At 55.4% G+C, this 27,836-nt stretch overlaps 3 protein-coding genes and 2 pseudogenes across 7 annotated transcripts in view; 4 read left to right on the forward strand and 1 right to left on the reverse strand.

Moving 5' to 3' along the window:
- LOC135305588 (zinc finger protein 436-like) overlaps window positions 1-27,836 on the reverse strand; it is a gene marked incomplete at its 3' end in the record, with an annotated part of 81,437 nt that overhangs the window by 18,301 nt on the left and 35,300 nt on the right.
- On the forward strand, window positions 1,535-27,823 carry LOC135306088 (cilia- and flagella-associated protein 251-like). Of its 5 annotated transcripts, XM_064429635.1 has the most exons (3): window positions 2,013-2,498; window positions 2,598-2,633; window positions 3,457-5,034. In XM_064429635.1, exon 3 carries the CDS (start codon window positions 4,046-4,048, stop codon window positions 4,697-4,699), a length of 654 nt encoding a protein of 217 aa, XP_064285705.1. In that variant the 5' UTR covers window positions 2,013-2,498; window positions 2,598-2,633; window positions 3,457-4,045; the 3' UTR covers window positions 4,700-5,034. The 5 variants fall into 5 exon arrangements, 3 of the variants coding, with proteins under 3 accessions (XP_064285703.1, XP_064285705.1, XP_064285704.1); XR_010366955.1 differs by lacking the exon at window positions 3,457-5,034 and adding an exon at window positions 24,834-27,823 and having other exon boundaries at window positions 1,535-2,633; XR_010366956.1 differs by lacking the exons at window positions 2,598-2,633; window positions 3,457-5,034 and adding an exon at window positions 24,834-27,823 and having other exon boundaries at window positions 1,535-2,498.
- On the forward strand, window positions 7,686-8,871 carry LOC135306009 (cilia- and flagella-associated protein 251-like; annotated as a pseudogene).
- LOC135306089 (cilia- and flagella-associated protein 251-like) lies at window positions 10,835-11,512 on the forward strand (annotated as a pseudogene).
- LOC135306010 (glutamic acid-rich protein-like) lies at window positions 20,341-22,954 on the forward strand. The gene is made up of 4 exons (XM_064429578.1): window positions 20,341-20,607; window positions 20,813-21,112; window positions 21,170-21,277; window positions 22,103-22,954. Exons 1-4 carry the CDS (start codon window positions 20,341-20,343, stop codon window positions 22,535-22,537), a joined length of 1,110 nt encoding a protein of 369 aa, XP_064285648.1. The 3' UTR covers window positions 22,538-22,954.

Consider the following 27,836-nt stretch of genomic DNA (forward strand, 5'->3'; position numbering starts at 1 on the left):
CCAAAGGTTATATTTGTACCTGCTCATTAATGAATCATTTTTAGCAGTATGATCTCTGTATCTATTCATTGGTGAAATGTGGATTTATCTTAGTGTACTTAAAAATCAGACAAGGCCCCATCTGGCCTTGTTTGGGGCTGAATGGTCAAAGTCAGCTCCCTTGGTTCCTCCTTAGGCCCTGGCCAGGCTTTGGGAGGAACCCAAGAGGAGGATGAAACCAGATGTTCCTGCACTAGAAGTGCTGTCAGTTTGTTCATTCAGCACTGTCAGAGCTGGGCCCTCTCTCAGCGGGGTTGGAGCCTCACGTGTGGCCGGAGGCACCTGCAGGAATTCCCAGTGTCCAGGAGTGGCTCTGCAGCCCTTGGCTGGGACAGCTTCCCCCAGCTGCTGTGTGGATCTGGGGGATGGTAAAGGCTGAGGGTAACAGGTGCTGCATCTTTCTTAATCTCTGCTGCAATCTTTGGTGGTGATGATTGGCTGCATTGCTGAGCTGCTCCTTTTATAATTATTTTCTAATAATTATGTGTTTTACTTTTGTAATTTTTGCAGATTTACCTTATATAAATGACACAATTCCTTCAGTTGATGTCTGTGTCTTTGGTGCTGACCCTGCCCACTGGCAAAACTGACCCTGTGGGCTCCACAGAACCAAGGCGCCCTTGTGACGCTGCAGGGCCTTGGGTGACCTGGGGACTATGGTGACCCTGTGGTGCTTCATGGAACCAAGGGGCCATTGTGACATTGTGGGACGTCATGGAACCATGGAGCCCATTCTGACACTGCGGGGACTCGTAGGGACAAGGGTCCATTATTTTCCTCTCCTTGGCACTGCCCAGTTCAGCCTTTCCCTGCCCCAGCCCAGCAGAGCAGCAGAGTCAGGTCTGGCCCTGCAGCTGGAACTGCAGGCACTGGAGGTCAGGGACAGCCACTCTGGGTCTGGAATGCTCAGCAGATGCTCAGCTCGGGCAGCTCCTGCAGCCCCAGGGCCAGCCCCGCTGCCCAGCCCAGCAGCAGAGTTGGCCCCGGGGCTCCTCAGGCAGCTCCTGCTGGCCCAGGGACAGGCCAGCCTCTTGCCAGGGCTCCTCTGCACACCCACGGGCTCCTGCTCTGCTCCTGGCCCATGCCAGCTGCCCCCAGAGCCTTTCCCAGGGGAACACGTCTGTGCTGGCCCAAGCAGCCATTGCTGCAGCCCCTGCCCTGCTGCCCAGAGCCCCGAGCTGGGGCTGCTGCTCTGCAGAGCACAGGGGCTGTGCTGCCCGGGGCCCTGGGCTGCCTCTGCTGGGCTCTGCTGCTCAGCCTGGCACACAGAGGCAGCTGATGGTGCTCCCTGCACTGACCCCCTCCCACACAGGCTCTGGGGGGCATGGAGGGGGCTCAGAGGTGCCTGCCTTGTGCCAGGGCTGCCAGAGGGGCTTGGGGCTGCCCTGGATCCTCCTGGGGGAGTTCCCTGAGGCTCAGAGCAGGCAGTGCCCAGACTCCTTTCCCTGGGCCTGCTGTGTCCCTGGGCTGCAGAGCTCTCCTGGCTCACAGCAGACATTCAGTCCTTGATCTCGGGGTGACCCCAGCCTGGCCAGGCCTGTGCCCAGTGAGCTCCACTCCCTGCTGCTCCCTGGCACACACTGTCCCTGCAGGAACCCTACAGGTTCTCCTGGCAGCTCCCAAGGCCCTTCAGACAAATCTTCCCCTGCCATCAGCCCTGGCACAAGCTGCAGAGCCCCAGGAAGGTTCAGCACAGACCATTCAGCATCTGATAGGCAGTGGTCGCCAACAAGCAAAACCTGACCCAGACCTGAGTACCCCGAAGGCCACAGTGATGAGACCCTGATCTCATCCCACTGAGCCCTGGGAGAACAAGGAACACAAGGAGCCTCTTCAGAAACTGTTCCTTGGGCCTCTTCCTGAGAGTGCCTCTGGAGGGGAGCCAAGCCTCCCTGCCCTGCACTCAGGAGATGCCCTTTGCTGGTGGAGCTGCTGTGCTGGAGTCCAGCTGTGTCCCAGCAGTGCCCATGGCCTGTCCCTGCCTGTGGCCACAGCATGGACACACAGCAGGACAGTGACCAAGCTGCCAGAGCACAGGGCTGTATATAGGGAACTTTTTAGGGGGAGTATCAATTTCAGCCATCGGCACCTGGAAAGTTGGATGGTTTATTCCATAGGAAGGAAAGCATGGAGCACCTGTTCTCCAGGGCAGCCCTTAACATTCCAAGATCAGCCTGACATGTCAGGTGGGCCCTGGGAGGCCAAGCCAGGCAGATCTGTTCCATGTTCCCTTGCTTCCATGACAGAGGTGTCACAATGGCTCATTGGTTCCACAGTGTCACAACGGGCTCTGCATTTTGCCAGGCCCCAAAGTGTCACAGTGGTCTCCATGGTCCCACGAGGCCACACAGCGTCACCGTGGTCTCCACAGGAAGGACACTACAGAGCTCAGATGTTTCAGGGGCTGATGAGCTGCAGCCCCCAGAGGCCAAAGCCAGACAGACCTGTCTGTCCTGCAGGTTGGTCGGGGAACAACCCATGGATATTCAAAATTTTGAATGTGAAATCCCAGTTTCAGCCCTTTGTTCCTGGAGGACAAGACCAGTTCTTTTCCATAGAAGTGAAAGCACAGAGCCCCTGTGTTTGGAAGGCAGGTGAGAGCTAGCCATCAGGAGCCAAGGCCAGCCAAACCTTTCTGTAATGGCAGCTTTGTGTAGGAGCAATCTTTGGATATAGGACTTTTTGAGGTGGAATCCCAATTTCAACCATGGGAGCCTGGAGAAGGATGGTTCTTTTCCACAGGAAGGAAACCACGGAGCCCCAGTGTTTCAGGGCAGAATAGAGGCAACCACCAGAGGCCAAGACCAGTCAGACCTGTCTGTCCTGGCAGCTTTTGACTGGAAGAAACCCTTGCATATAGGGACCTTTGGAAGAAAAGTACCAATTTTGGCCATGGGTGCCTGCGCAGGAGGGACGGTTATTTTCCATAGAAGGAAGGCCCAGAGCCCCAGTGTTTGAAGGCAGATGGGAGCCAGCTGTCAGGAAGACAAGGTCAGCCAGACTCATTGGTTATGGCAGCTTTGGTCTGGCTGCAATCCCTGAATACTGGGAATTTTGGATAGGGAATCCCATTTTAGCTATGGATGCTTGAATGAGAAAGGCAGTTCTTTTCCATTTGAAGGAAAGCCCAGAGCCTCAGGGTTACAGGGCTACATGAGAAGAGACCTTCGACATGCCAAGGGCAGTTGGACCAGTCAGGCCAAGCCAAGCAGACCTGTTCCCTGTTACCTTGGATTCATGGGGCCCCACAGTGTCACCTATAGGATCCTTGGTTCCATGAGGCCCAGATGTGTCACACTGGCCTCTTGTTTCCATGGGGCTCCAGAGTGTTACAATGGTCCCTTGCTTCCATGAGGCCTTGCAGTGTCACAGGGGTCTCCTTGGTGCTGCAGTATCACAATGGACCCTTGGTTCCAGGAGGACGAGGAGGAGAAGGAAGAGGAGAAGAATGAGGAGGAGGAGGAGGAGAAGGACAAGGAGGAGGAGTGGGACAAGGACGAGGAATACAAGGAGGAGGATGAGGAAAAAGAGGAGGACAAGTAGGAGGACGAGGAGAAGGAAGGTGGACGAGGAGGACGAGGAGGGGGATGAGGACAAGGACCAGGAGGAGGACAAGGAGGATGAGGAGGAGGAGACTGATGAAGAGGAGGAGGAGCAATACGAGGAGGAGGAAGAGGAGGATGAGGACGAAAATGAAGCTGAGGAGGAAGATGAGGAGGAGGACAAGGTGGAGGATGAGGATGATGATGAGGAGGGGGAGGGGCACAATAATGAGTAGAAAGATGATGACTAGGATGAGGAGGAGGAAAAGGAGAATGAGAAGGAGAATGAGGAAAAGGAGGATGAGCAGAATGACGAAGCTGAGGAGGAGGATGAGGAGGAGGAGCAGGACAAGAAAGAGCAGGATGAGGAGGATGAGGAGGATGAGGAGGATGAAGAGGAGAAGAAGTAAAAGGAGGACGAGAGGAGGAAACGGACAAGAAGTAAAAGGAGGACGAGAAGGAGGATGAGGATGAAGAGTGGGAGGAGGGGGAGGAGGTGGAAAACAAGGATGAGGAGGAGGTGGACGAGGAGGAAGAAAATGAGGAGGAAGAAGAGGAAAGATGATGGGCAGGAGAAGAACAAGGACGAGGATGAAATGGAGCATGAGGATGAGAAGGAGGATGAGAAGGAGCACGAGGACGAGGAGGAGGAGGACGAGCACAAAGAGGAGGACAACGAGAAGGATGAGGTGGAGTATGAGGAGGAGGAGGAGAAGGAAGAGGAGGACGAGGACGAAAAGGAGGAAGAGGAGGAGGACGAGGACAAGGAGGAAGAGGACGACAAGGAGGAGGAGCAGGAGGAGGACAGTGATGAGGAGGAAGATAAGGACAAAGACGAGGAGGAGGAAGAGGAGGGCAAGGAGGAGGATGAGGAGGAAGAAGACGAGCAGAAGGAAGAGGATAAGGAGGATGAGGATGAGGACGAGAAGGAGGACAAGAAGGAGGAGGACTTGGAGGGCAAGGATGAGGATGAGGAGGAAGATGGGGAAGACAAAGAGGGGGAGGAGGACGAGGATGAGGAGGAGCATGAGGACGAGAAGAATGACAAAGAGGAGGAGGATAAAGAGGAGGAGGAGGAGGAGGAGGAGGAGGATGACGAGGAGGAGGAGGATGAGTAGGAGGAGGACTAAGAGGAGAAGGATGAGGAGGTGGGGGAGGTCAAGGATGAGATGTAGGATGAGGACAAGGATGAGGAGGTGGACGAGGACGACAAGGATGGACAGGAGGATGAGGACGACAAAGAGAAGGAGAACGAGTAGGAGGAGGACTATGAGGACAAGGAGGACACGGACGAAGAGAAGGATGAGATGGAGGATGCGGTGGAGGATGAGGAAGAAGACAAAGATGAGGACGAGGAGGATGAGGATGATGAAGAGGAGGACAAGCAGGAGGCGGAGGAGGAGGACGAGAAGGAGGAAGAAAAAGAGGAGAAAAACGACGAGGAGGAGGATGAGGAGGAGGATGAGAAAGAGGATGAGTAGGAGGAGGAGGATGTGGAGAAGGATGAGGATGAGGAGGAGGAGGAGGAGGAGGAGGAGGAGGAGGAGGAGGAGGAGGACAAAGACGAGGAGGTTGACGACGAGGAGGTTGACAACGAGGAGGACGAAAAGGAGGTCAAGGGGGAGGAGGAGGAGTACGAAGATGAGGAGGGGGAGGAGAAAGAGGACGAGGACAAGGAGTAATAGGAGGAAGGGGAGAATTAAGAGGATGAGCAGGACGAGGGGGATGATGAGGAACAAAAGGATGACGAGGTGTAGGATGAGGAGGAGGAGAAGGATGAGGAGGAGAGGACAAGGAGGAGGAGGAGGAGGAGGACAAGTAGGCAGACGAAAAGGACAAGGACCACAACAAAGAGAATCTTGAGGAGGAGGAGGAGGATGAGGTGGAGGAGGAAAATGAGGAGGAAAAGGAGAAAGAGGAGGAAGTCGAGGAGGAGGAGGAGGAGGAAGGTGACGACGACAACGAGGAACACAAGGACGAGGAGAAGGAAAAGGTGGAGGATGCAGGGAAGGAGGAGAATGTGGAGAAGGAGGAGGACAAGAATGACGATGAAGATGAGGTTGAGGAAGACAAGGACGAAGAGAAGGACAAGGTGGAGGAGGAGGAGGAGGAGGATGACAAGGAGGTGGATGAGGAGGCGCACGAGGACGAGGAGGCAAATGAGTAGGACAAAGAGGAGGATGAGATGGAGGAGGAGGAGGAGGAAAAGGAAGAGGAGGAGGAAGATGAGGAGGAGAAGGACAAGTAAGATGAGGAAGAGGAGGAGGAAAAGGAGGGCGAGGATGAGGATGAGGATGAGGATGAGGACGAGGAATACAAGGAGGATGAGGAGGACTAGCACGAGGACAAGGAGGAGGATGAGGAGGAGGACAAGGATGAGGAGCACGAGGCCAACAAGGAGGAGGAGGACGAGGATGAGGATGTGGAGGAGGAGGGGGATAAAGAGGAAGACGAGTAGCAGGATGATGAGGACAAAGATGAGGAGGAGGAGGAGGAGGACAAGGAGGATGAAGAGGAGGAGGAGGAGGACGAGGATGAAGAGGAAGACCAGGATGAGGGCAAGCAGGACGATGAGGAGGAAGATGACAAGGATGAGGAGGATGAGGAAGAGGATGATGAGGAGGGCAGGGAGGAAGACGACTATGAGGATGAGGAAGAGAACGGGGACTAGGAGGAGGATAAGCAAGATGAGTAGAGGATGAGGAGTAGGAGGCGGAGGAGGAAAAGGAGGATGAGGACGAGGATGAGTATGAGGAGGACGAACAGGATAGCGAGGAGTACGAGGATGAGGATGAGGAGGAGAACGAAAATGAGGAGGAGGTGGACATGGAGGAGGAGGATAAGGAGAAGAAGGAGGATGAGGAGGATAAAGATTGGTGGAGGAGGATGAGGACAAAGAGGAGGTGGATGAGGAGGACGAGGAGGAGTAGAAGGAGGAGGAGGAAGGAGAGCGAGCAGGAGGAGGACAAGGAGGACGACGAGGAGGAGGAGAGGTGAAGGAAAAGGAAGACAAGAATAAGGACGAGGATGAGGACTAGGAGGAGGATGAGGAGGATGAGAATGAGTGGACAAGGAGGAAGAGGAAGAGGAGGAGGAGGAAGAAAAGGAAGATGAGGAGGAAGAGAATCAGGATGAGGAGGACTAGGATGAGGACATGGAGGAGGATGAGGATGAGGAGGATGAGGATGAGGAGGAAATGGAGGAGGACAAGCAGGAGGACAAAGGGGAGGAGGATGAGGAGAAAGAGAAAGAGGAGGTGGAGGAGGATGATGTGGCGGAAGGCGAGGAAAAGGATGAGAAGGAAGACGAGGAGGAGGAGATGGGGATGAGAATGAGAGGACAAAGAGGATGAGGAGGAGTTGGAAGACAAGGAGGATGAGGAGGAGGAGGAAGACAAGGAGGATGGCGAGCAGAATGAGGTGGTCAAGGATGAGGACGAGGCCAAGGACGATAAACATGAGGAGGAGGAGGACAAGGATAATGTGGAGGACAAGGAGGATGACAAGGAGGATAAGGAGGAGGAGGACGAGGAGGAGGAGGAGGATGAGGACCAGAAGGAGGAGTATGTGGAGTACCAGAAGGGTGAGGACGAGGAGGAAGGGTTAGGAAAATATCAAGGAGGAGGAGGACAAGGAGGAAGAGGACGACAAGGTGGAGGAAGAGGAGGACGAAGTGGAGGAAGAGGAGGATGAGGATCAGAAGAAGGACAAGGATGAGGATGAGGAGGATGAGGAAGAGGATGATGAGGAGGGCAGGGACGGGTAGAAGTATGAGGATGAGGACAAGGATGAGGACTAGGAAGAGGACAAGTAATATGCGAAGTAGAGTATGAGAAGTAAGAGGAGGAAAAGAAAGAGGAGGACGAGAATGTGGATGAGGATGAGGACAACGAGGAAGAGGAGGAGGAGTACGAGGTGGAAGATAAGGAGGAGGGTGAGAAGAAGGAGGAGGATGAGGTGGAGGAATAAAAGGAGGAGGAGGATAAGGAGGACGGCATACTTGGAGGAGAACCAGGCTGAGGAGAAGGAGGACAAGGAGTATGAGGAGGAGGTCGAGAACAAGGACAAGGAGGAGGAAGAGGAGGAGGACGATGAGGACGAGTAGGAGGACAAGGAGGACAAGAAGGATGAGGAGAAGGATGAGGAGGAAGAGAAGGACGAGAAGGAGGAGGAGGAGGAGGAGGAGGAGGAGGAGGAGGAGGAGGAGGAGGAGGAGGAGGAGGAGGAGGAGGAGGAGGAGGAGGAGGAGGAGGAGGAGGAGGAGGACACAGACGAGGAGGAGGAAAAGGAGGAGGACGAGGACGAGGAGGACGAGGAGGAGGAGGAGGACGAGGAGGAGGAGGAGGAAGAGGAGGACGAGGACAAGGAGGAGGACAAAGAGGACGAAAAGGAGGATGACGAGGATGAGGAGGACGAGGAGGAGGAGGACGGGGAGGATGAGGAGGACGAAGAGGAGGACAACGAGTAGGAGGAGGAGGAGGACGGGGAAGAGAAGGAGGAGGAGGAAGACGAGGAGGATGAGGAGGACAAAGAGGACGAAAAGGAAGAAGACGAGGACGAGGAGGACAAGGAGGAGGACAAGGAGGAGGACGAAGAGGACATGGAGGACGAGAAGGACACAGAGGATGAGGAGGAGGAGGAGGAGGAATAGTTGAACGAGGAGGACGAGAAGGATGAGTAGGAGGAGGTGTAGGAAAAGGAGGATAAGGACAAGGAGGAGGAGGAGGAGGAGGAGGAGGAGGAGGAGGAGGAGGAGGAGGACGAGGACGAGGAGGAGGTGGAGGCGGAAAAGGAGGTGGAGGATAAGGTGTATGAAATAGTTGGAGGAGGAGCAGGCTGAGGAGAAGGAGGACAAGGAGTGCACGGAAGAGGACGAGAAAAAGGACAAGGAGCAGGAGGAGGAAAAAGAGGAGGAGGAGGACGAGGACGACGACGACGACGACGACGTGGAGGACAAGGAGGAGGCGGAGCAGGAGGAGGAGGACGAGGAGGATGAGGAGGAGGAGAAGGAGGAGGAGAAGGAGGAGGAGGACGAGGACATGGAGGATGAGGAGGAGGAGGACAAGGAGGATGAGGAGGACGAGGAGGAGGACAAGGAGGAGGAGGAGGAGGACGGAAAAGAGGAGGAGGAGGACGAAGAGGAGGACAAGGAGGAGGAGGACGAGGAGGACGAGGATAACTCGGAGGATGAGGAGTAGGAGGAGGAGGACAAGGAGAAGGAGGAGGAGGAGGACGAGGACGTGGAGGACGAGGAGGGGGATGCGGAGGAGGACAAGGAGGATGAAACGTAGGAGGACGAGGATGAGGAGGACGAGGAGGATGAGGAGGACGAGGAGGAGGACAAGGAGGAGGAGGAGGAGGAGGAGGAGGAGGAGGAGGAGGAGGAGGAGGAGGAGGAGGAGGAGGAGGAGGAGGACACGGAGGATGAGGAGTAGGAGGAGGAGGAAGAGGAGAACGAGGAGGAGGAGGAGTAGGAGTAGGAGGAGGAGGAGGACAAGAAGAAGGAGGAGGAGGAGGAGGACAAAGAGGAGGTGGAGGAGGATGAGGAGGAGGAGGATAACGTGGGTGGGATAGTTGGAAGTGGACGAGGCTGAGGAGAAGGAGGACAAGGAGTACAAAGAAGAGGACGACAAAAAGGACAAGGAGGAGGAGGAGGACACGGAGGCGGAGGACAAGAAGGAGGAGGACATGGAGGAGGATGAGGAGGAGGAGGACGACGAGGAGTTCAAGGAGGATGATGAAGAGAAGGAGGAGGAGGAGTAGGAGTGGGACGAGGATGAGGATGAGGATGAGGACGAGGAGGATGTGGACGAGGACGAAGAGGACGAGGTGTATGGAGAGGACGAGGAGGATGAGGAGCAGGAGGAGGAGGAGGAGGAGGAGGAGGAGGAGGACGACGACGACGACGACGACGACGATGACAACGAGGACGAGGGAGGACGAGGTCAAGGACGATGAGGAGGAGGACAAGGAGGACGAAAAGGAGGAGGACGAGGACGAGGAGGAGGAGGAGGAGGAGGACAAGGAGGATGAAAAGGAGGAGGACGAGGACGAGGAGGACGAGGAGGAGGAGGAGGACGAGGAGGATGAAAAGGAGGAGGACGAGGATGAGGAGGACGAGGAGGAGGAGGACGAGGAGGATGAGGACGGGGAGGATGAGGAGGACGAAGAGGAGGACAACGAGTAGGAGGAGGAGGAGGACGGGGAAGAGAAGGAGGAGGAGGAAGACGAGGAGGATGAGGAGGACAAAGAGGACGAAAAGGAAGAAGACGAGGACGAGGAGGACAAGGAGGAGGACAAGGAGGAGGACGAAGAGGACACGGAGGACGAGAAGGACACAGAGGATGAGGAGGAGGAATAGTTGAACGAGGAGGACGAGAAGGATGAGTAGGAGGAGGTGTAGGAAAAGTAGGATAAGGACAAGGAGGAGGAGGAGGAGGAGGAGGAGGAGGAGGAGGAGGAGGAGGAGGACGAGGACGAGGAGGAGGTGGAGGCGGAAAAGGAGGTGGAGGATAAGGTGTATGAAATAGTTGGAGGAGGAGCAGGCTGAGGAGAAGGAGGACAAGGAGTGCACGGAAGAGGACGAGAAAAAGGACAAGGAGCAGGAGGAGGAAAAAGAGGAGGAGGAGGACGAGGACGAGGACGACGACGACGACGTGGAGGACAAGGAGGAGGCGGAGCAGGAGGAGGAGGACGAGGAGGATGAGGAGGAGGAGAAGGAGGAGGAGAAGGAGGAGGAGGACGAGGACGAGGAGGACGAGGAGGAGGAGGAGGACGAGGAGGAGGAGGAGGAAGAGGAGGACGAGGACGAGGAGGAGGACAAAGAGGACGAAAAGGAGGATGACGAGGATGAGGAGGACGAGGAGGAGGAGGACGGGGAGGATGAGGAGGACGAAGAGGAGGACAACGAGTAGGAGGAGGAGGAGGACGGGGAAGAGAAGGAGGAGGAGGAAGACGAGGAGGATGAGGAGGACAAAGAGGACGAAAAGGAAGAAGACGAGGACGAGGAGGACAAGGAGGAGGACAAGGAGGAGGACGAAGAGGACACGGAGGACGAGAAGGACACAGAGGATGAGGAGGAGGAGGAATAGTTGAACGAGGAGGACGAGAAGGATGAGTAGGAGGAGGTGTAGGAAAAGGAGGATAAGGACAAGGAGGAGGAGGAGGAGGAGGAGGAGGAGGAGGAGGACGAGGACGAGGACGAGGAGGAGGTGGAGGTGGAAAAGGAGGTGGAGGATAAGGTGTATGAAATAGTTGGAGGAGGAGCAGGCTGAGGAGAAGGAGGACAAGGAGTGCACGGAAGAGGACGAGAAAAAGGACAAGGAGCAGGAGGAGGAAAAAGAGGAGGAGGAGGACGAGGAGGATGAGGAGGAGGAGAAGGAGGAGGAGAAGGAGGAGGAGGACGAGGACATGGAGGATGAGGAGGAGGAGGACAAGGAGGATGAGGAGGACGAGGAGGAGGACAAGGAGGAGGAGGAGGAGGACGGAAAAGAGGAGGAGGAGGACGAAGAGGAGGACAAGGAGGAGGAGGACGAGGAGGACGAGGATAACTCGGAGGATGAGGAGTAGGAGGAGGAGGACAAGGAGAAGGAGGAGGAGGAGGACGAGGACGTGGAGGACGAGGAGGGGGATGCGGAGGAGGACAAGGAGGATGAAACGTAGGAGGACGAGGATGAGGAGGACGAGGAGGATGAGGAGGACGAGGAGGAGGACAAGGAGGAGGAGGAGGAGGAGGAGGAGGAGGAGGAGGAGGAGAAGGAGGAGGAGGAGGAGGAGGAGGAGGAAGAGGAGAACGAGGAGGAGGAGGAGTAGGAGTAGGAGGAGGAGGAGGACAAGAAGAAGGAGGAGGAGGAGGAGGACAAAGAGGAGGTGGAGGAGGATGAGGAGGAGGAGGATAACGTGGGTGGGATAGTTGGAAGTGGACGAGGCTGAGGAGAAGGAGGACAAGGAGTACAAAGAAGAGGACGACAAAAAGGACAAGGAGGAGGAGGAGGACACGGAGGCGGAGGACAAGAAGGAGGAGGACATGGAGGAGGACGAGGAGGAGGAGGACGACGAGGAGTTCAAGGAGGATGATGAAGAGAAGGAGGAGGAGGAGTAGGAGTGGGACGAGGATGAGGATGAGGATGAGGACGAGGAGGATGTGGACGAGGACGAAGAGGACGAGGTGTATGGAGAGGACGAGGAGGATGAGGAGCAGGAGGAGGAGGAGGAGGAGGAGGAGGAGGAGGACGACGACGACGACGACGACGACGATGACAACGAGGACGAGGGAGGACGAGGTCAAGGACGATGAGGAGGAGGACAAGGAGGACGAAAAGGAGGAGGACGAGGACGAGGAGGAGGAGGAGGAGGAGGACAAGGAGGATGAAAAGGAGGAGGACGAGGACAAGGAGGAGGAGGAGGAGGAGGACAAGGAGGATGAAAAGGAGGAGGACGAGGATGAGGAGGACGAGGAGGAGGAGGACGAGGAGGATGAGGAGGACGAGGGGGAGGACAAGGAGGAGGAGGAGGAGGAGGACAAGGAGGAGGAGGAGGACACGGAGGATGAGGAGCAGGAGGAGGAGGAAGAATAGAACGAGGAGGAGGAGGAGGAGGAGGAGGACGAGGACGAGGAGGAGAAGGACGACGAGGAGCTCGAGGAGGATGATGAAGAGGAGGACGAGGAGGAGTAGGAGTGGGACGAGGATGAGGATGAGGACGAGGACGAGGAGGATGAGGACGAGCACGAAGAGGAGGAGGCGGACGAAGAGGACGAGGAGGAGGAGGAGGAGGAAGAGGAGGACGAGGAGGAGAAACAGGAGGAAGAGGAGGAGGAGGAGGACGAGAATGAGGACAAGTAAGAGGATGAGGAGGATGAGGAGGACGCAGAGGATGAGGAAGAGGAGGAGGAGTATGAGGAGGATGAGGAGGACGAGGAGGAGGAGGAGGACAAGGACGAGGAGGAGGAAAAGGAAGAGGACGAGGACGAGGAGGACGAGGAGGAGGACGAGGAGGAGGAGGAGGAAGAGGAGGACGAGGACGAGGAGGAGGACAATGAGGACGAAAAGGAGGATGACGAGGACGAGGAGGAGGAGGACGGGGAGGATGAGGAGGACGAAGAGGAGGACAAGGAGTTGCAGGAGGAGGAGGAGGAGGACGGGGAAGAGAAGGAGGAGGAGCAGGACGAGGAGGAGGATGAGGAGGACAAAGAGGACGAAAAGGAGGAAGACGAGGACGAGGAGGACAAGGAGGAGGACAAGGAGGAGGACGAAGAGGACACGGAGGACGAGGAGGACACAGAGGATGAGGAGGAGGAGGAATAGTTGAACGAGGAGGACGAGAAGGGTGAGTAGGAGGAGGTGTAGGAAAAGGAGGATAAGGAGAAGGAGGAGGAGGAGGAGGAGGAGGACAAGGAGGAGGAGGACGAGGATGACACGGAGGATGAGGAGTAGGAGGAGGAGGACAAGGAGAAGGAGGAGGAGGAGGACGAGGAGGAGGAGGACGAGGAGGAGGTGGAGGCGGAAAAGGAGGTGGAGGATAAGTTGTATGAAATAGTTGGAGGAGGAGCAGGCTGAGGAGAAGGAGGAAAAGGAGTGCACGGAAGAGGACGACAAAAAGGACAAGGAGCAGGAGGAGGAAAAGGAGGAGGAGGAGGAGGAGGAGGACGACGACGACGACGATATGGAGGACAAGGAGGAGGCGGAGCAGGAGGAGGAGGACGAGGATGATGAGGAGGAGGAGAAGAGGAGGAGAAGGAGGAGGAGGACGAGGACATGGAGGAGGAGGAGGAGGAGGAGGAGGAGGACGAGGACGAGGAGGATGAGGAGGACGAGGAGGAGGACAAGGAGGAGGAGGAGGAGGAGGAGGAGGAGGAGGAGGACAAGGAGGACAACGAGGACGAAAAGGAGGAGGACGATGACGAGGAGGAGGACGAGGAGAATGAGGAGGACGAAAGGAGGAATACGGGGACGAGGAGGAGGAGGAAGAGAAGGATGAGGAGGACGAGGAGGAGGACAAGGAGGAGGAGGAGGAGGAGGACGGGGAAGAGGAGGAGGAGGACGAAGAGGAGGACAAGGAGGAGGAGGACGAGGATAACTCGGAGGATGAGGAGTAGGAGGAGGAGGACAAGGAGAAGGAGGAGGAGGAAGAGGACGTGGAGGACGAGGAGGGGGAGGCGGAGGAGGACAAGGAGGATGAAACGTAGGAGGACGAGGAGGAGGAGGACGAGGAGGATGAGGAGGACGAGGAGGAGGACAAGGAGGAGGACGAGGAGGAGGACGAGGAGGAGGAGGAGGACACGGAGGATGAGGAGTAGGAGGAGGAGGAAGAGGAGAATGAGGAGGAGGAGGAGTAGGAGGAGGACAAGAAGAAGGAGGAGGAGGAGGAGGAAAAAGAGGAGGTGGAGGAGGATGAGGAGGAGGAGGATAAGGTGGGTGGGATAGTTGGAGGTGGACGAGGCTGAGGAGAAGGTGGACAAGGAGTACAAAGAAGCGGACGACAAAAAGGACAAGGAGGAGGAGGAGGACACGGAGGCGGAGGAGAAGAAGGAGGAGGACATGGAGGAGGACGAGGAGGAGGAGGACGACAAGGAGTTCGAGGAGGATGATGAAGAGGAGGAGGAGGAGGAGTAGGAGTGGGACGAGGATGAGGATGAGGACGAGGACGAGGACGAGGAGGTCGAGGAGGATGATGAAGAGGAGCAGGAGGAGGAGTAGGAGGTGGACGAGGACGAGGAGGATGAGGATGAGGACGAAGAGGAGGAAGTGGATGAAGAGGACGAGGAGGAGGAGGAGGAGGAGGAGGAGGAGTAAGAGGAGGACGAGGAGGAGAATCAGGAGGAGGAGGAGGAAAACGAGAATGAGGACAAGTAAGAGGATGAGGAGGATTAGGAGGACGCAGAGGACGAGGAAGAGGAGGCGGAGTATGAGGAGGATAAGGAGGACGAGGAGGAGGAGGAGGACAAGGACAAGGAGGAGGACGAGGACGAGGAGGACGAGGAGGACGAGGAGGAGGAGGACGAGGAGGAGGAGGAGGAGGAGGAGGACGAGGAGGGGGACAAGGACGACGAAAAGGAGGATGACGAGGACGAGGAGGACGAGGAGGAGGAGGACGAGGAGGATGAGGAGGACGAAGAGGAGGACAAGGAGTAGGAGGAGGAGGAGGACGGGGAAGAGAAGGAGGAGGAGCAGGACGAGGAGGAGGATGAGGAGGACAAAGAGGACGAAAAGGAGGAAGACGAGGACGAGGAGGACAAGGAGGAGGACAAGGAGGAGGACGAAGAGGACATGGAGGACGAGGAGGACACAGAGGATGAGGAGGAGTAGGAATAGTTGAACAAGGAGGACGAGAAGGATGAGTAGGAGGAGGTGTAGGAAAAGGAGGATAAGGAGAAGGAGGAGGAGGACAAGGAGGAGGAGGAGGACGAGGATGACACGGAGGATGAGGAGTAGGAGGAGGAGGAGAAGGAGAAGGAGGAGGAGGAGGACGAGGACGTGGAGGACGAGGAGGAGGAGCAGGACAAGGAGGATGAAAAGTAGGAGGACGAAGACGAGGAGGACGAGGAGGAGGAGGACGAGGAGGAGGTGGAGGCGGAAAAGGAGGCGGAGGATAAGGTGTATGAAATAGTTGGAGGAGGACCAGGCTGAGGAGAAGGAGGACAAGAAGTATAAGGAAGAGGACGAAAAAAAGGAGAAGGTGGAGGAGGAGGACAAGGAGAAGGAGGAGTAGGACAAAGAGGAGGTGGAGGTGGATGAGGAGGAGGAGGATAATGTGGATGGAATAGTTGGTGGTGGACGAGGCTGAGGAGAAGGAGAACAAGGAGTACAAAGAAGAGGACGAGAAAAAGGACAAGGAGGAGGAGGAGGACACGGAGGTGGAGGAGGAGGAGGTAGAGGAGGACAAGGGGGACGAAAAGGAGGTTGACGAGGACGAGGAGGTGGAGGACGAGGAGGATGAGGAGGACGAGGAGGAGGGCACGGAGGAGAAGGAGGAGGAGGAGGAGGACGGGGAAGAGAAGGATGAGGAGCAGGACGACGAGGAGGAGGATGAGGACAAAGAGGACGAAAATAAGGAGGACAAGGACGAGGAGGACAGGAAGGAGGAGGTGGAGGAGGACGAGGAGGACACGGAGGATGAGGAGGAGGAGAAAGAGGAATAGTTGAACGAGGAGGAGTAGGAGGAGGAGGAAAAGGAGGAGGAGGATAAGGTGGATGGAATAGTTGGAGGAGGACCAGGCTGAGGAGAAAGAGGACAAGGCGTACAAGGAAGAGGACGACAAAAAGGACAAGGTGGAGGAGGAGGAAAGGGAGGAGGAGGACAAGGAGGAGGAGGACGAGGACAAGGAGGAGGACAAGGAGGAAGAGGAGGACGAGGAGGAGGAGCAGGACGAGGATGAGGAGGAGGACAAGAAGGACGAAAAGGAGGACGATGAGGATGAGGAGGATGAGGAGGTCGAGGATGACACGGAGGATGAGGAGTAGGAGGAGGAGGACAAGGACAAGGAGGATGAAAAGGAGGAGGACGAGGAGGAGGAGGACGAGGAGGATGAGGAGGACGAGGAGGAGGACGAGGAGGAGGACGAGGAGGAGGAGCAGGACACGGAGGATGAGGAGTAGGAGGAGGAGGAAGAGGAGAACGAGGAGGAGGAGGAGGAAGAGGAGAACGAGGAGGAGGAGGAGGAGGAGGATGAGGACGAGGACGAGGACGAGGACGAGGAGAAGGAGGAGGAGGAGGAGGACAAAGAGGAGCTGGAGGAGGATGAGGAGGAGGAGGATAATGTGGATGGAATAGTTGGAGGTGGACGAGGCTGAAGAGAAGGAGAACAAGGAGAGCAAAGAAGAGGACGAGAAAAAGGACAAGGAGGAGGAGGAGGACACAGAGGCGGAGGACAAGAAAGAGGAGGACACGGAGGAGGACGAGGAGGAGGATGACGAGGAGGTCAAGGAGGATGGTGAAGAGGAGGAGGAGGAGTAGGAGTGGGACGAGGATGAGGATGAGGAAGAGGAGGATGAGGACAAGGACGAGGAGGATGAGGACGAGGACGACGAGGAGGAGGTGCACAAAGAGGACGAGGACGACGAGGAGGATGAGGAGCAGGAGGAGGAGGAGGAGGAGGAGGAGGACGACGATGACGACGAGGACGAGGACAAGGAGGAGGAGGAGGAGGACAAGGAGGACGAAAAGGAGGAGGACGAGGACGAGGATGACGAGGAGGAGGAGGACGAGGACGTGCCAGGCGAGGAGGACGAGTAGGAGGACGAGGAGGATGATGAGAACAAGAAGGAGGACGAGGAGGACGAGGAGGACACGGAGGATGAGGAGGACGAGGAAGAGGAAGAGTTGAATGAGGAGGACAAGGAGGAGGATTAGGAGGAGGAGTAGGAAAAGGAGGACAAGGAGAAGGAGGAGGAGGAGGAGGAGGACAAAGAGGAGGTGGACATGGAAAAGGAGGAGGAGAAAACGGTGGATGAAATAGTTGGAGGGACACCAGGCTGAGGAGAAGGAGGACGAGGACGAGGAGGACGAGGACCAGGAGGATGAGGAGGAAGAGGAGGAGGAGGAGAAGGAGGAGGAGAAGGAGGAGGAGAAGGAGGAGGAGAAGGAGGATAAGGAGGAGGACGAGGACATGGAGGACCAGGAGGAGGAGGACAAGGAAGCGGAGGAGGAGAAGGAGGAGGAGGAGGAGGAGGAGGAGGAGGAGGAGGAGGAGGAGGACGAGGAGGACGAGGAGGACGAGGAGGACGAGGAGGACAACGAGGACGAAAATGAGGAGGACAAGGACGAGGAGGCCAAGTAGGAAGAGGACGAGGATAATGAGGAGAACGATGAGGACGAGAAGGAGGAGGAGGAGGAGGAGGACAAGGAGGACGAAAAGGAGGAGGACGAGTATGAAGAGGATAAGGCGGAGGACAAGGAGGAGGACGCAGAGGACGAGGAGGACATGGAGGATGAGGAGGACGAGGAAGAGGAAGATTTGAACGAGGAGGACGAGGAGGAGGATTAGGAGGAGGAGTACGAAAAGGAGGACAAGGAGAAGGAGGAGGAGGAGGAGGAGGAGGACAAAGAGGAGGTGGACATGGAAAAGGAGGAGGAGAAAAAGGTGGATGAAATAGTTGGAGGAGGACCAGGCTGAGGAGAAAGAGGACTAGGATGAGGAGGATGAGGACGAGGATGAAGAGGAGGAGGCGGACGAAGAGGACCAGGAGGACGAGGACCAGGAGGATGAGGAGGAAGAGGAGGAGGAGGAGATGGAGGAGGAGGAGGAGGAGATGGAGGAGGAGGACGAGGAGGATGAGGAGGACAAGGAGGAGGACAAGGAGGAGGACGAGGAGGACGAGGAGGACACAGAGGATGAGGAGGAGGAGGAAGAGGAAGAGTTGAACGAGGAGGATGAGAAGGAGGATTAGGAGGAGGTGTAGGAAAAGGAGGACAAGGAGAAGGAGGAGGAGGAGGAGGAGAAAGAGGAGGTGGACATGGAATAGGAGGAGGAGAAAACGGTCGATGAAATCGTTGGAGGAGGACCAGGCTGAGGAGAAGGAGGACAAGGAGTATAAGGAAGAGGACGAAAAAAAGGAGAAGGTGGAGGAGGAGGACAAGGAGAAGGAGGAGTAGGACAAAGAGGAGGTGGAGGTGGATGAGGAGGAGGAGGATAATGTGGATGGAATAGTTGGTGGTGGACGAGGCTGAGGAGAAGGAGAACAAGGAGTACAAAGAAGAGGACGAGAAAAAGGACAAGGAGGAGGAGGAGGACACGGAGGTGGAGGAGAAGAAGGAGGAGGACACGGAGGTGGACGATGAGGAGGAGGACGATGAGGAGGTCGAGGAGGATGATGAAGAGGAAGAGGAGGAGGACAAGAAGAAGGAGGAGGAGGAGGAGGAGGAGGAGGAGGAGGAGGAGGAGGAGGAGGAGGAGGACGAAAAGGAGGTTGACGAGGACGAGGAGGTGGAGGAGGAGGAGGACGAGGACGTGCCGGACGAGGAGGACGAGTAGGAGGACGAGGAGGATGATGAGGACAAGGAGGAGGACGAGGAGGACACGGAGGATGAGGAGGATGAGGAAGAGGAAGAGTTGAACGAGGAGGACGAGGAGGAGGATTAGGAGGAGGAGTAGGAAAAGGAGGACAAGGAGAAGGAGGAGGAGGAGGAGGACAAAGAGGAGGTGGACATGGAAAAGGAGGAGAGGAGGAGGACGAGGCTGAGGAGAAGGAGGACGAGGACGAGGAGGATGAGGACGAGGATGAAGAGGAGGAGGCTGACGTAGAGGACGAGGAGGACGAGGACCAGGAGGATGAGGAGGAAGAGGAGAAGGAGGAGATGGAGGAGGAGGAGGAGGAGGTGGAGGAGGAGGAGGACGAGGAGGATGAGGAGGACAAGGAGGAGGACAAGGAGGAGGACGAGGAGGACGACGAGGACGAGGAGGACGAGGAGGTGGAGGATAAGGATGCGGAGGATGAGGAGGACGAGGAGGAGGAGAAGGTGGGGGAGGAGGAGGAGGAGGAGGAGGACGTGGAGGACGAGGACATGGATGACGAGGAGAAGGGTGAGGACGAGGACGTGGAGAATGAGGAGGACGAGGAGGAGGCGGACGAGGAGGATGAGGAGGAAGAGGAGGAGGAGGAGATGGAGGAGGAGGAGGAGGAGGTGGAGGAGGAGGAGGAGGAGGACGAGGAGGACGAGGAGGATACAGAGGATGAGGAGGACGAGGAAGAGGAAGAGTTGAACGAGGAGGATGAGGAGGAGGATTAGGAGGGGGTGTAGGAAAAGGAGGACAAGGAGAAGGAGGAGGAGGAGGAGGAGAAAGAGGAGGTGGACATGGAAAAGGAGGAGGAGAAAAAGGTGGATGAAATAGCTGGAGGAGGACCAGGCTGAGGAGAAGGAGGACGAGGACGAGGAGGATGAGGACGAGGATGAAGAGGAGGAGGCGGACGAAGAGGACGAGGAGGACGAGGACCAGGAGGATGAGGAGGAAGAGGAGGAGGAGGAGATGGAGGAGGACGAGGAGGAGGAGGAGGAGGAGGAGGACGAGGAGGAGGAGGAGGAGGAGGACAACGAGGACGAGGAGGACGAGGACGAGGACGTGGAGGACGAGGACATGGAGGACGAGGCGAAGGACGAGGACGAGGACATGGAGGATGAGGAGGACGAGGAGGAGGAGGACGAGGAGGATGAGGAGGACGAGGAGGAGGACAAGGAGGAGGAGGAGGAGCAGGAGGAGGAGGAGGAGGAGGAGGAGGAGGAGGAGGACAACAAGGACGAGGAGGACAAGGACGAGGACGTGGAGGACGAGGACATGGAGGACGAGGCGAAGGACGAGGACGAGGACATGGAGGACGAGGAGGAGGACAAGGAGGAGGAGGACGAGGAGGATGAGGAGGACGAGGAGGAGGACAAGGAGGAGGAGGAGGAGCAGGAGGAGGAGGAGGAGGAGGAGGAGGAGGAGGAGGACGCGGAAGATGATGAGTAGCAGGAGGAGGAAGAGGAGAACAAAGAGGACGAGAAGGAGGAGGACGAGTAGGACAAGGAGGACAAGGAGGAGGACAAGCTGGTGGAAAAGTGGGTGGACGAGGCGGAGGAGGAGGACATCGAGGAGGACGAGGAGGACGAGGATGAGGAGGACGAGGATGAGGAGGAGGAGGACGAGGAGGAGGAAGAGGAGGAGGATGATGAGGAGGAGGATAAGGACAAGGAGAACGCGGAGGAGGACAAGGAGGAGGAGGACGACGAGGAGGTTGAGGAGGATGATGAAGAGGAGGAGGAGGAGTAGTAGGAGTGGGACGAGGATGAGGATGTGGACGAGGACGAGGAGGATGAGGACGAGGAGGTTGAGGAGGAGGACGAAGAGGAGGAGGCGGACGAGGAAGATTAGGAGCAGGAGGAGGAGGAGGAGGAGGAGGAGGAGGAGGAGGAGGAGGAGGACAACGAGGACGAAAATGAGGAGGAAAAAGGACAAGGAGGATTATGAGGAGAACGTTGAGGACGAGAAGGTGAAGGAGGAGGAGGAGGAGAAGGAGGACAAAATGGAGGAGGACAAGGATGAGGAGGACAAGGCGGAGGACAAGGAGGAGTACGCGGAGGATGAGGAGGACATGGAGGATGAGGAGGACGAGGAAGAGGAAGAGTTGAACGAGGAGGACGAGGAGGAGGATTAGGAGGAGGAGTAGGAAAAGGAGGACAAGGAGAAGGAGGAGGAGGAGGAGGACAAAGAGGAGGTGGACATGGAAAAGGAGGAGGAGAAAAAGGTGGATGAAATAGTTGGAGGAGGACCAGGCTGAGGAGAAGGAGGACGATAACGAGGAGGATGAGGACGAGGATGAAGAGGAGGAGGCGGACGAAGAGGACGAGGAGGATGAGGATAAGGAGAAGGAGGACGAGGACGAGGAGGATGAGGACGAGGATGAAGAGGAGGAGGTGGACGAAGAGGACGAGGAGGACGAGGACAAGGAGGATGAGGAGCAGGAGGAGGAGGAGGAGATGGAGGAGGAGGAGGAGGAGGTGGAGGAGGAGGAGGAGATGGAGGAGGAGGAGGAGGAGGTGGAGGAGGAGGAGGAGGAGGTGGAGGATAAGGATGAGGATGAGGAGGAGGACGTGGAGGAGGAGGGCGAGGACAAGGAGGAGGAAAAGGATGAGGACGAGGCCGAGGAGGACAAGGAGGAAGAGGACGAGGAGGAGGACAAGGAGGAGGAGGAGGAGGACGAGGAGGAGGAGGATGACGAGGACGTGGAGGACGAGGACATGGAGGATGAGGAGGACGATGTGGAGGAGGACAAGGAGGATGAGGAGGACGAGGAGGAGGAGGATGAGGAGGACAAGAAGGAGGAGGAGGAGGAGGAGCAGGAGGAGGACGCGGAAGATGATGAGAAGCAGGAGGAGGAAGAGGAGAACAAGGAGGACGAGAAGGAGGAGGACGATTAGGACAAGGAGGACAAGGAGGAGGACAAGCTGGTGGACAAGTAGGTGGACGACGCGGAGGAGGAGGACATCGAGGAGGACGAGGAGGACGAGGATGAGGAGGAGGATGAGGAGGATGAGGAGGACAAGGAGGAGGAGGAGGAGGAGGAGGCGCAGGAGTAGGACGCGGAAGATGATGAGAAGCAGGAGGAGGAAGAGGAGAACAAGGAGGATGAGAAGGAGGAGGACGATTAGGACAAGGAGGACAAGGAGGAGGACAAGCTGGTGGACAAGTAGGTGGACGAGGCGGAGGAGGAGGACATCGAGGAGGACGAGGAGGAGGAGGATGAGGAGGAGGATGAGGACGAGGAGGAGGAAGAGGAGGAGGATGATGAGGAGGAGGATGAGGACAAGGAGGATGCGGAGGAGGACAAGGAGGAGGAGGACGACGAGGAGTTCGAGGAGGATGATGAAGAGGAGGAGGAGGAGTAGTAGGAGTGGGACGAGGATGAGGATGTGGACGAGGACAAGGAGGATGAGGACGAGGAGGATGAGGACGAGGAGTATGGGGACGAGGACGAAGAGGAGGAGGAGTACGAAGATGACGAGGAGGACGAAGTGGATGAGGAGCAGAAGGAGGAGGATTAGGAGGAGGAGGAGGAGGAGGAGGAGGAGGAGGAGGAGGAGGCGGAGGAGGAGGAGAAACAGGAGGAGGAAAAGGACGAGGACGAGGATGAGGAGGAGGAGGAGGAGGAGGATGAGGAGGAGGAGGAGGACGAGGACGTGGAGGACGAGGTAGAGGAGGAGGAGGAGGAGGAGGAGCAGGCCAAGGAGGAAGAGGAGGACGAGGAGTACGAGGAGGATGAGGAGGACGAGGAGTACGAGGAGGATGAGGAGGACGAGGAGGACGAGGAGGAGGACAAGGAGGTGGAGGATGACGAGGACGACGAGGAGGAGGAGGACGAGGAGGACGAGGAGGACGAGGTGGACACGAAGAACGAGCAGGAGGAGGAGGAGGAAGAGTTGAACGCGGAGGACGAGGAGGAGGAGGATAAGGAGAATGAGGTGGAGGAGGAGGACAAAGTGTAGGTGGAGGAACAAAAGGAGGAGGAGGATAAGGTGGATGGAATTGTTGGAGGAGGACCTGGCTGAGGACAAGGAGGACCAGGCGTACAAGGAAGAGGACGACAAAAAGGAGAAGGAGGAGGAGGAGGACAAGGAGGAGGAGGAGGACAAGGAGGAGGAGGACGAGGAGGAGGAGGACGAGTACGTGGATGACGAGGAGGAGGAGAAGGAGGAGGAGGAGGAGGAGGAGGATGAGGACGACGAGGAGGAGGACCAGGAGGAGGAGGAGGGGGTGGAGGAGGAGAAGGAAGATGATGAGTAGGAGGAGGAGGAAGAGGAGAACGAGGAGGGGGAGGAGGAGCAGTAGGAGGAGGAGGAGGACAAGGAGGAGGTGGACGAGGGGGAGGAGGACGACGAGGAGGTCGAGGAGGAGGATGAAGAGGAGGAGGCGGCCGAGGAGGACGAGGAGGACGAGGATGAGGAGGATGAGGAGCAGGACGGGGAGGAGGAGGAGGAGGCGGAGGAGGAGGACGATGACGACCGGGAGGAGGATGAGGAGGACGAGGACGAGGAGGAGGAGAAGCAGAAAGACGAGGCGGAGGAGGAGGACATCGAGGAGGATGAGGAGGAGGAGGACGATGAGGAGGAGGAGGAGGAGGAGGAGGAGGAGGAGGAGGAGGAGGAGGAGGAGGAGGTGGAGGAGGAGGAGTGGCAGGAGGAGGGGGAGGAGGAGGAGGAGGAGGAGGACAAAGAGGAGGTGGAGGAGGAAAAGGAGGAGGATGAGGATAAGGTGGATGGAACAGTTGGAGGAGGACGAGGCTGAGGACAAGGGGGACAAGGAGTAGATGGAATAGGACGAGAAAAGGACAAGGAAGAGGACGAGGACAGGGAGGAGGATGACAAGGAGGAGGAGGAGGAGGATGAGGACGTGGAGGAGGAGGAGGAGGAGGAGGAGGAGGAGGAGGAGGAGGAGGAGGAGGAGGAGGAGGAGGAAAATGAGGAGGACGAGGACTAGGAGGGCGACGAGTGGGAGGACGAGTAGGACGAGGAGGAGGAGGAGGAGGACGAGGAGGGGGAGGAATAGGAGGACAAGGAGGATGAGGAGGAGGAGGAGGATAAGGAGAAGGAGGAGGAGGAGGAGGAGGATGATGAAGAGGAGGTGGAGGAGGAAAATGAGGAGGAGATTAAGGAGGACGGAATATTTGGAGGAGGACCAGGCTGAGGAGAAGGAGGAGAAGGAGTACAAGGAATAGGACAAGAACAAGGACAAGGAAGAGGAGGAGGACAAGGAGGAGGAGGACGAGGAGGACGAGGACAAGGAGGAGGAGGACGAGGAGGAGGATGACGAGGAGTATGAGGAGGAGGAGGAGGAGAAGGAGGATTAGGAGGAGGACGAGTATGAGTACGGGGAATATGAGGAGGACGATCAAAAAACCATCAAAAGTCCTGGGATGCCGTCTAGTGCAGGGAGATGGACCACGGATAATCCAATTGGTCCCCATTGAAATCGCAATATTTCGTTTCCCGGCCTTAAGAGAAATTAATTTTCCTTTCGGGCCGGGAAACAAAATCTTGCGACCCAGGAAAGAAAGGCTGACAAACGCTCTGGAAAGGAGATACTATCAAACGAAATGCAACTGAAAAAAACCCAAAAAAATCAGAACTTTTGGAGATTTAGTGACTACAACAGGAATGGCTTGGGAGGAAATGAGATGCAGTATAAAAGTAAAAGAGATGCCAAATCTAACATGACAGATACTGCAAAAGCAGGGGAAAATATCAAGGAGGAAGACATATCTCTGAGGGGAAAATGGCATGGATACTGAAAAAAAAAAAAAAAGGTGAGATTTAGTGACAACAAGAAAATGGACCAGGATGATATGAGGTGCAGTGCAAAGGGCCAAAACATGCCAAAATTAACCTGACAGATATTGCAAAAGCAGGAGAAAACGTCAGGGAGCAAGACAGAACTTGGATGGGAAGATATGAGTCACATGGCATGGATACTGAAATACAACCCCTCCTCTCCCTTTCTTTCTTGGCATTACACCTTTAACTGTTTTATTATTTCCAAATATTAATTCCTGTATGAATATTGTTTACTGTTTCAATTTTATCAGCATGAATCACACCTATTTATTACACTTTCTTTCCTGTAATAATGATTAGGTTCATTACTTTGCTTCTTTTTGCTTGTTGATAAAGCCAAGCAAGTAGTTTTATTGAATGTATAATTTAACTTTGTGTTGCCTTAACACTCACAGTAAAATAAGACCATTCTTCCCATTGCTTTCTGTGTTCTTTAAATCACCCCACTCAGCTGGCAGAACAGGTATCAGAACCTGATGAAAGCCAGGCTCTGCTGTGATCTAGCTGGGCGCCATGGAATGCAGAGGGCCGCTGTCAGTCCATGGAACCCATGGAAGCAAGGCTCAGATGTGAAAAAGGCGTGCACCATGGAACCCAAGAGTCCCTCATGGAACCAGGGCTGCAGTGTGTCACCGAGGGAGGGACCTCATGGCAGCAGGAGAGCATTGTGATGCTGTGCAACAACAGGGCACCAAGGCTCCACTGTGACTTGACAGAACCCCATGGATGTGAATGGCCCCAAACCAGGCCAAGAGACACTTCCCAGACAAAGCCCAAGGAGGGGATTTGCTTTATTCAGCACACCGGGTGTGCAGGGATATCTCCTCCTGACAGCGCACACAGGCAGGCAGCAGATTACAATATACAGTTATACTCTATGCATATTCATGTTTCTCCTCAGAAAAGGTGTGGTTATGTAAACGATTTCTCAGTACTCATTACAATCATTAGCATACACGAGGCACAGGTGCAGTGCACACTGGTGGTGGCACTGAGGAAGGCTCTGCGACTTCCTCAAGGGTCTCCTGATGAAGGCTGGACGTCTTCATCACTGTGCCCTTTTCACCTTTCTCCTCTAGGCATGCACAGTCTCTTGTTGGCTGTTTCAGCAATTTCCTCACTGGTTTTAGCAAGCTCTGCCCTTCATTTCTGCCAGTTTTGTTCCCTATTTCTTGCCATGTTTCATCCTGTGTCTTTAGCTTGTGGCTGAATTTTTGCAAGCTTCCTTATTGGGTGCAATGTCTCTTATTCTTGCCCAAGTATGCCTAGGCAAAGTGCTTTTAACCCTTTCACAGCCACAGAATGGAGAGCCACTCCTGGACACTGGGAGTTCCTGCAGGTGCCTCCACCTTTGCAGCCAGTGAGGCTCCAACCTTGCTGTGAGAGGCCACAGCTTTTACAGTGTTAAACAAACAAGCTGACATCACTGCTAGTGTGGGAATAACTGGTTTAATTCTCCTGTTTGGCTTCTTCCAAAGCCTGGCCAGGGCTCAAGGAGGAACCAAGGGAAGTGACTTTGATCCCATAGCCCCAAACAAAGCCAGATGGGGCCTTGTCCAGTTTCCAAACACAGAAAGGTAAATCCATATTTCAGCAGTGAACACATACAGAGATCATATTGCTAATAATGATTCATTAATGAGCAGATACAAATATAACATTTGGTTGGAAGGTTTATCTAAAGGTCAGCTTTGGCTCAGGGCCTGTTGTTGAGGCTTCAGTCAGGCAGGGTCTGACTAAAACAGCCCTAATTAGTTGTTATTCTCTATGTTCTTTATTACAGCCCACTTTTTCTTGAGACTGTGTCTCTTTTTAGACAAATCTCAGTACTCCATTTCCAGCACAAGGTGTCACAACAACTTTAACATGGAACCATAACACACCAAGGGCTCACACTGCAATGATCACAGTGACTGCCACAAATGCATTTCACAGCAGCTTCCAATTTGGGAGCAAATCCCACCAGGAAGAATTTTCTTCTTTCTGCCACTCTTCTCCTGATCTTTCTATCAAGGAGATTGCTGACTGTTGGACCTCAAACCCAGCACTGACAGACATCCCTGCAACATTCCTGTCCTACAATAGCCCAGGTTCCTCCCTGGCCAGCAAGCAGATAATCCAAGGCCATGTGGTTCTGCAGAACCCCATTTGTGTTTTTTGGAGCTCACAGGATGTACTATTGGGTATTTTCACAGCATCAATTTTTACTTCTTCTAATAATCAATTTAGTTTGTTAATGTAAATTGGGGGCAGCCGTGCACAGCCAGGGGTTTCCATTTCCCCAGTGGGCCATTGTTAAGGGCATGGAGCACATCTGGGAGATGGGTTCTCCATGGGGACAGGTTCCCATCTCCTCATTTTGTCAACTGCTCTTTTAACAACGCCTTCACCCATTTAACCAATGCTGCACCTTGTGGATTGTCTGGAATATGAAAAACCCAGCAGTCTTAATCACTGTATTTTTCACAATAACAGACAAAGCATTCTGCATCACAGTCTAAACAAATCCTATAAAAAATGCCAATTTCATCCCTTCCTCCTTTATTCATTACACACAATTCACAAAGTTTATCACTGACATTTGGGTCTTGGCCAGTCCTTTTCTGTAGGGTATTTAGTGTTTACAGTGAGCAGCCAAAGCTAACAAATTATTGTCAGCCTTATTTCACATTATCAATTTTAATTATCCAGATATAAATATAGATTATTATGTTATATTATATATAATTATTATTATTATATCACTTGCACAAACTAACCTGAGCTCAAGATTGAAACCTTCTTCTGTCACTCCATGTGGCAGTGTTCCAACAACAGTTTTTTCTTCAGTTAGTGCTGTTTCCATTGTGTCATTAACAAAATTCACCCTTGTCTTCCAAAAACACAAGTTCTTTTCCTTTTTCCATTTCCAAATTTTTGGATGCATTTTAAGACCTCCAGAGGTTCAGCTTCTTTTAACGAGCTGCCCCACAGCTCACATCTGCCCTGACCTCAGCCCACTCCAGAGCCAGCCAACTCCAGGGAAGGGCTGCCCATCTGGGAATTTCTGATGGGACCGATTCTTCACATTTACATTTAAAAATTACATTTTCTTGTCATCTGGCCCGACTGTGCCAGTTTTGTTTTACCAGTGGGCAGGGTCAGCACCAAAGACACAGACACCAACTGAAGGAATCAGTGTCATTTACTGCACCTCAAAGCAGCAAAGAATCACAAAAGGAGCAGCTCAGCAATGCACCCAACCATCACCACCAAAGATTGCAGCAGTGATTAAGAAAGATCCAGCACCAGTTACCCTCAGACTTCACCACCCCCCAGATCCACACAGCAGCTGGGGGAAGCTGTCCCAGCCAAGGGCTGCAGAGCCACTCCTGGACACTGGGAATACCTGCAGGTGCCTCCAGCCACAGCTGAGGCTCCAACCCCACTGGGAGAGGGCCCAGCTCTGACAGTG

Source organism: Passer domesticus, chromosome 8, assembly GCF_036417665.1.
Source record: "Passer domesticus isolate bPasDom1 chromosome 8, bPasDom1.hap1, whole genome shotgun sequence".
Taxonomy (NCBI): domain Eukaryota; kingdom Metazoa; phylum Chordata; class Aves; order Passeriformes; family Passeridae; genus Passer; species Passer domesticus.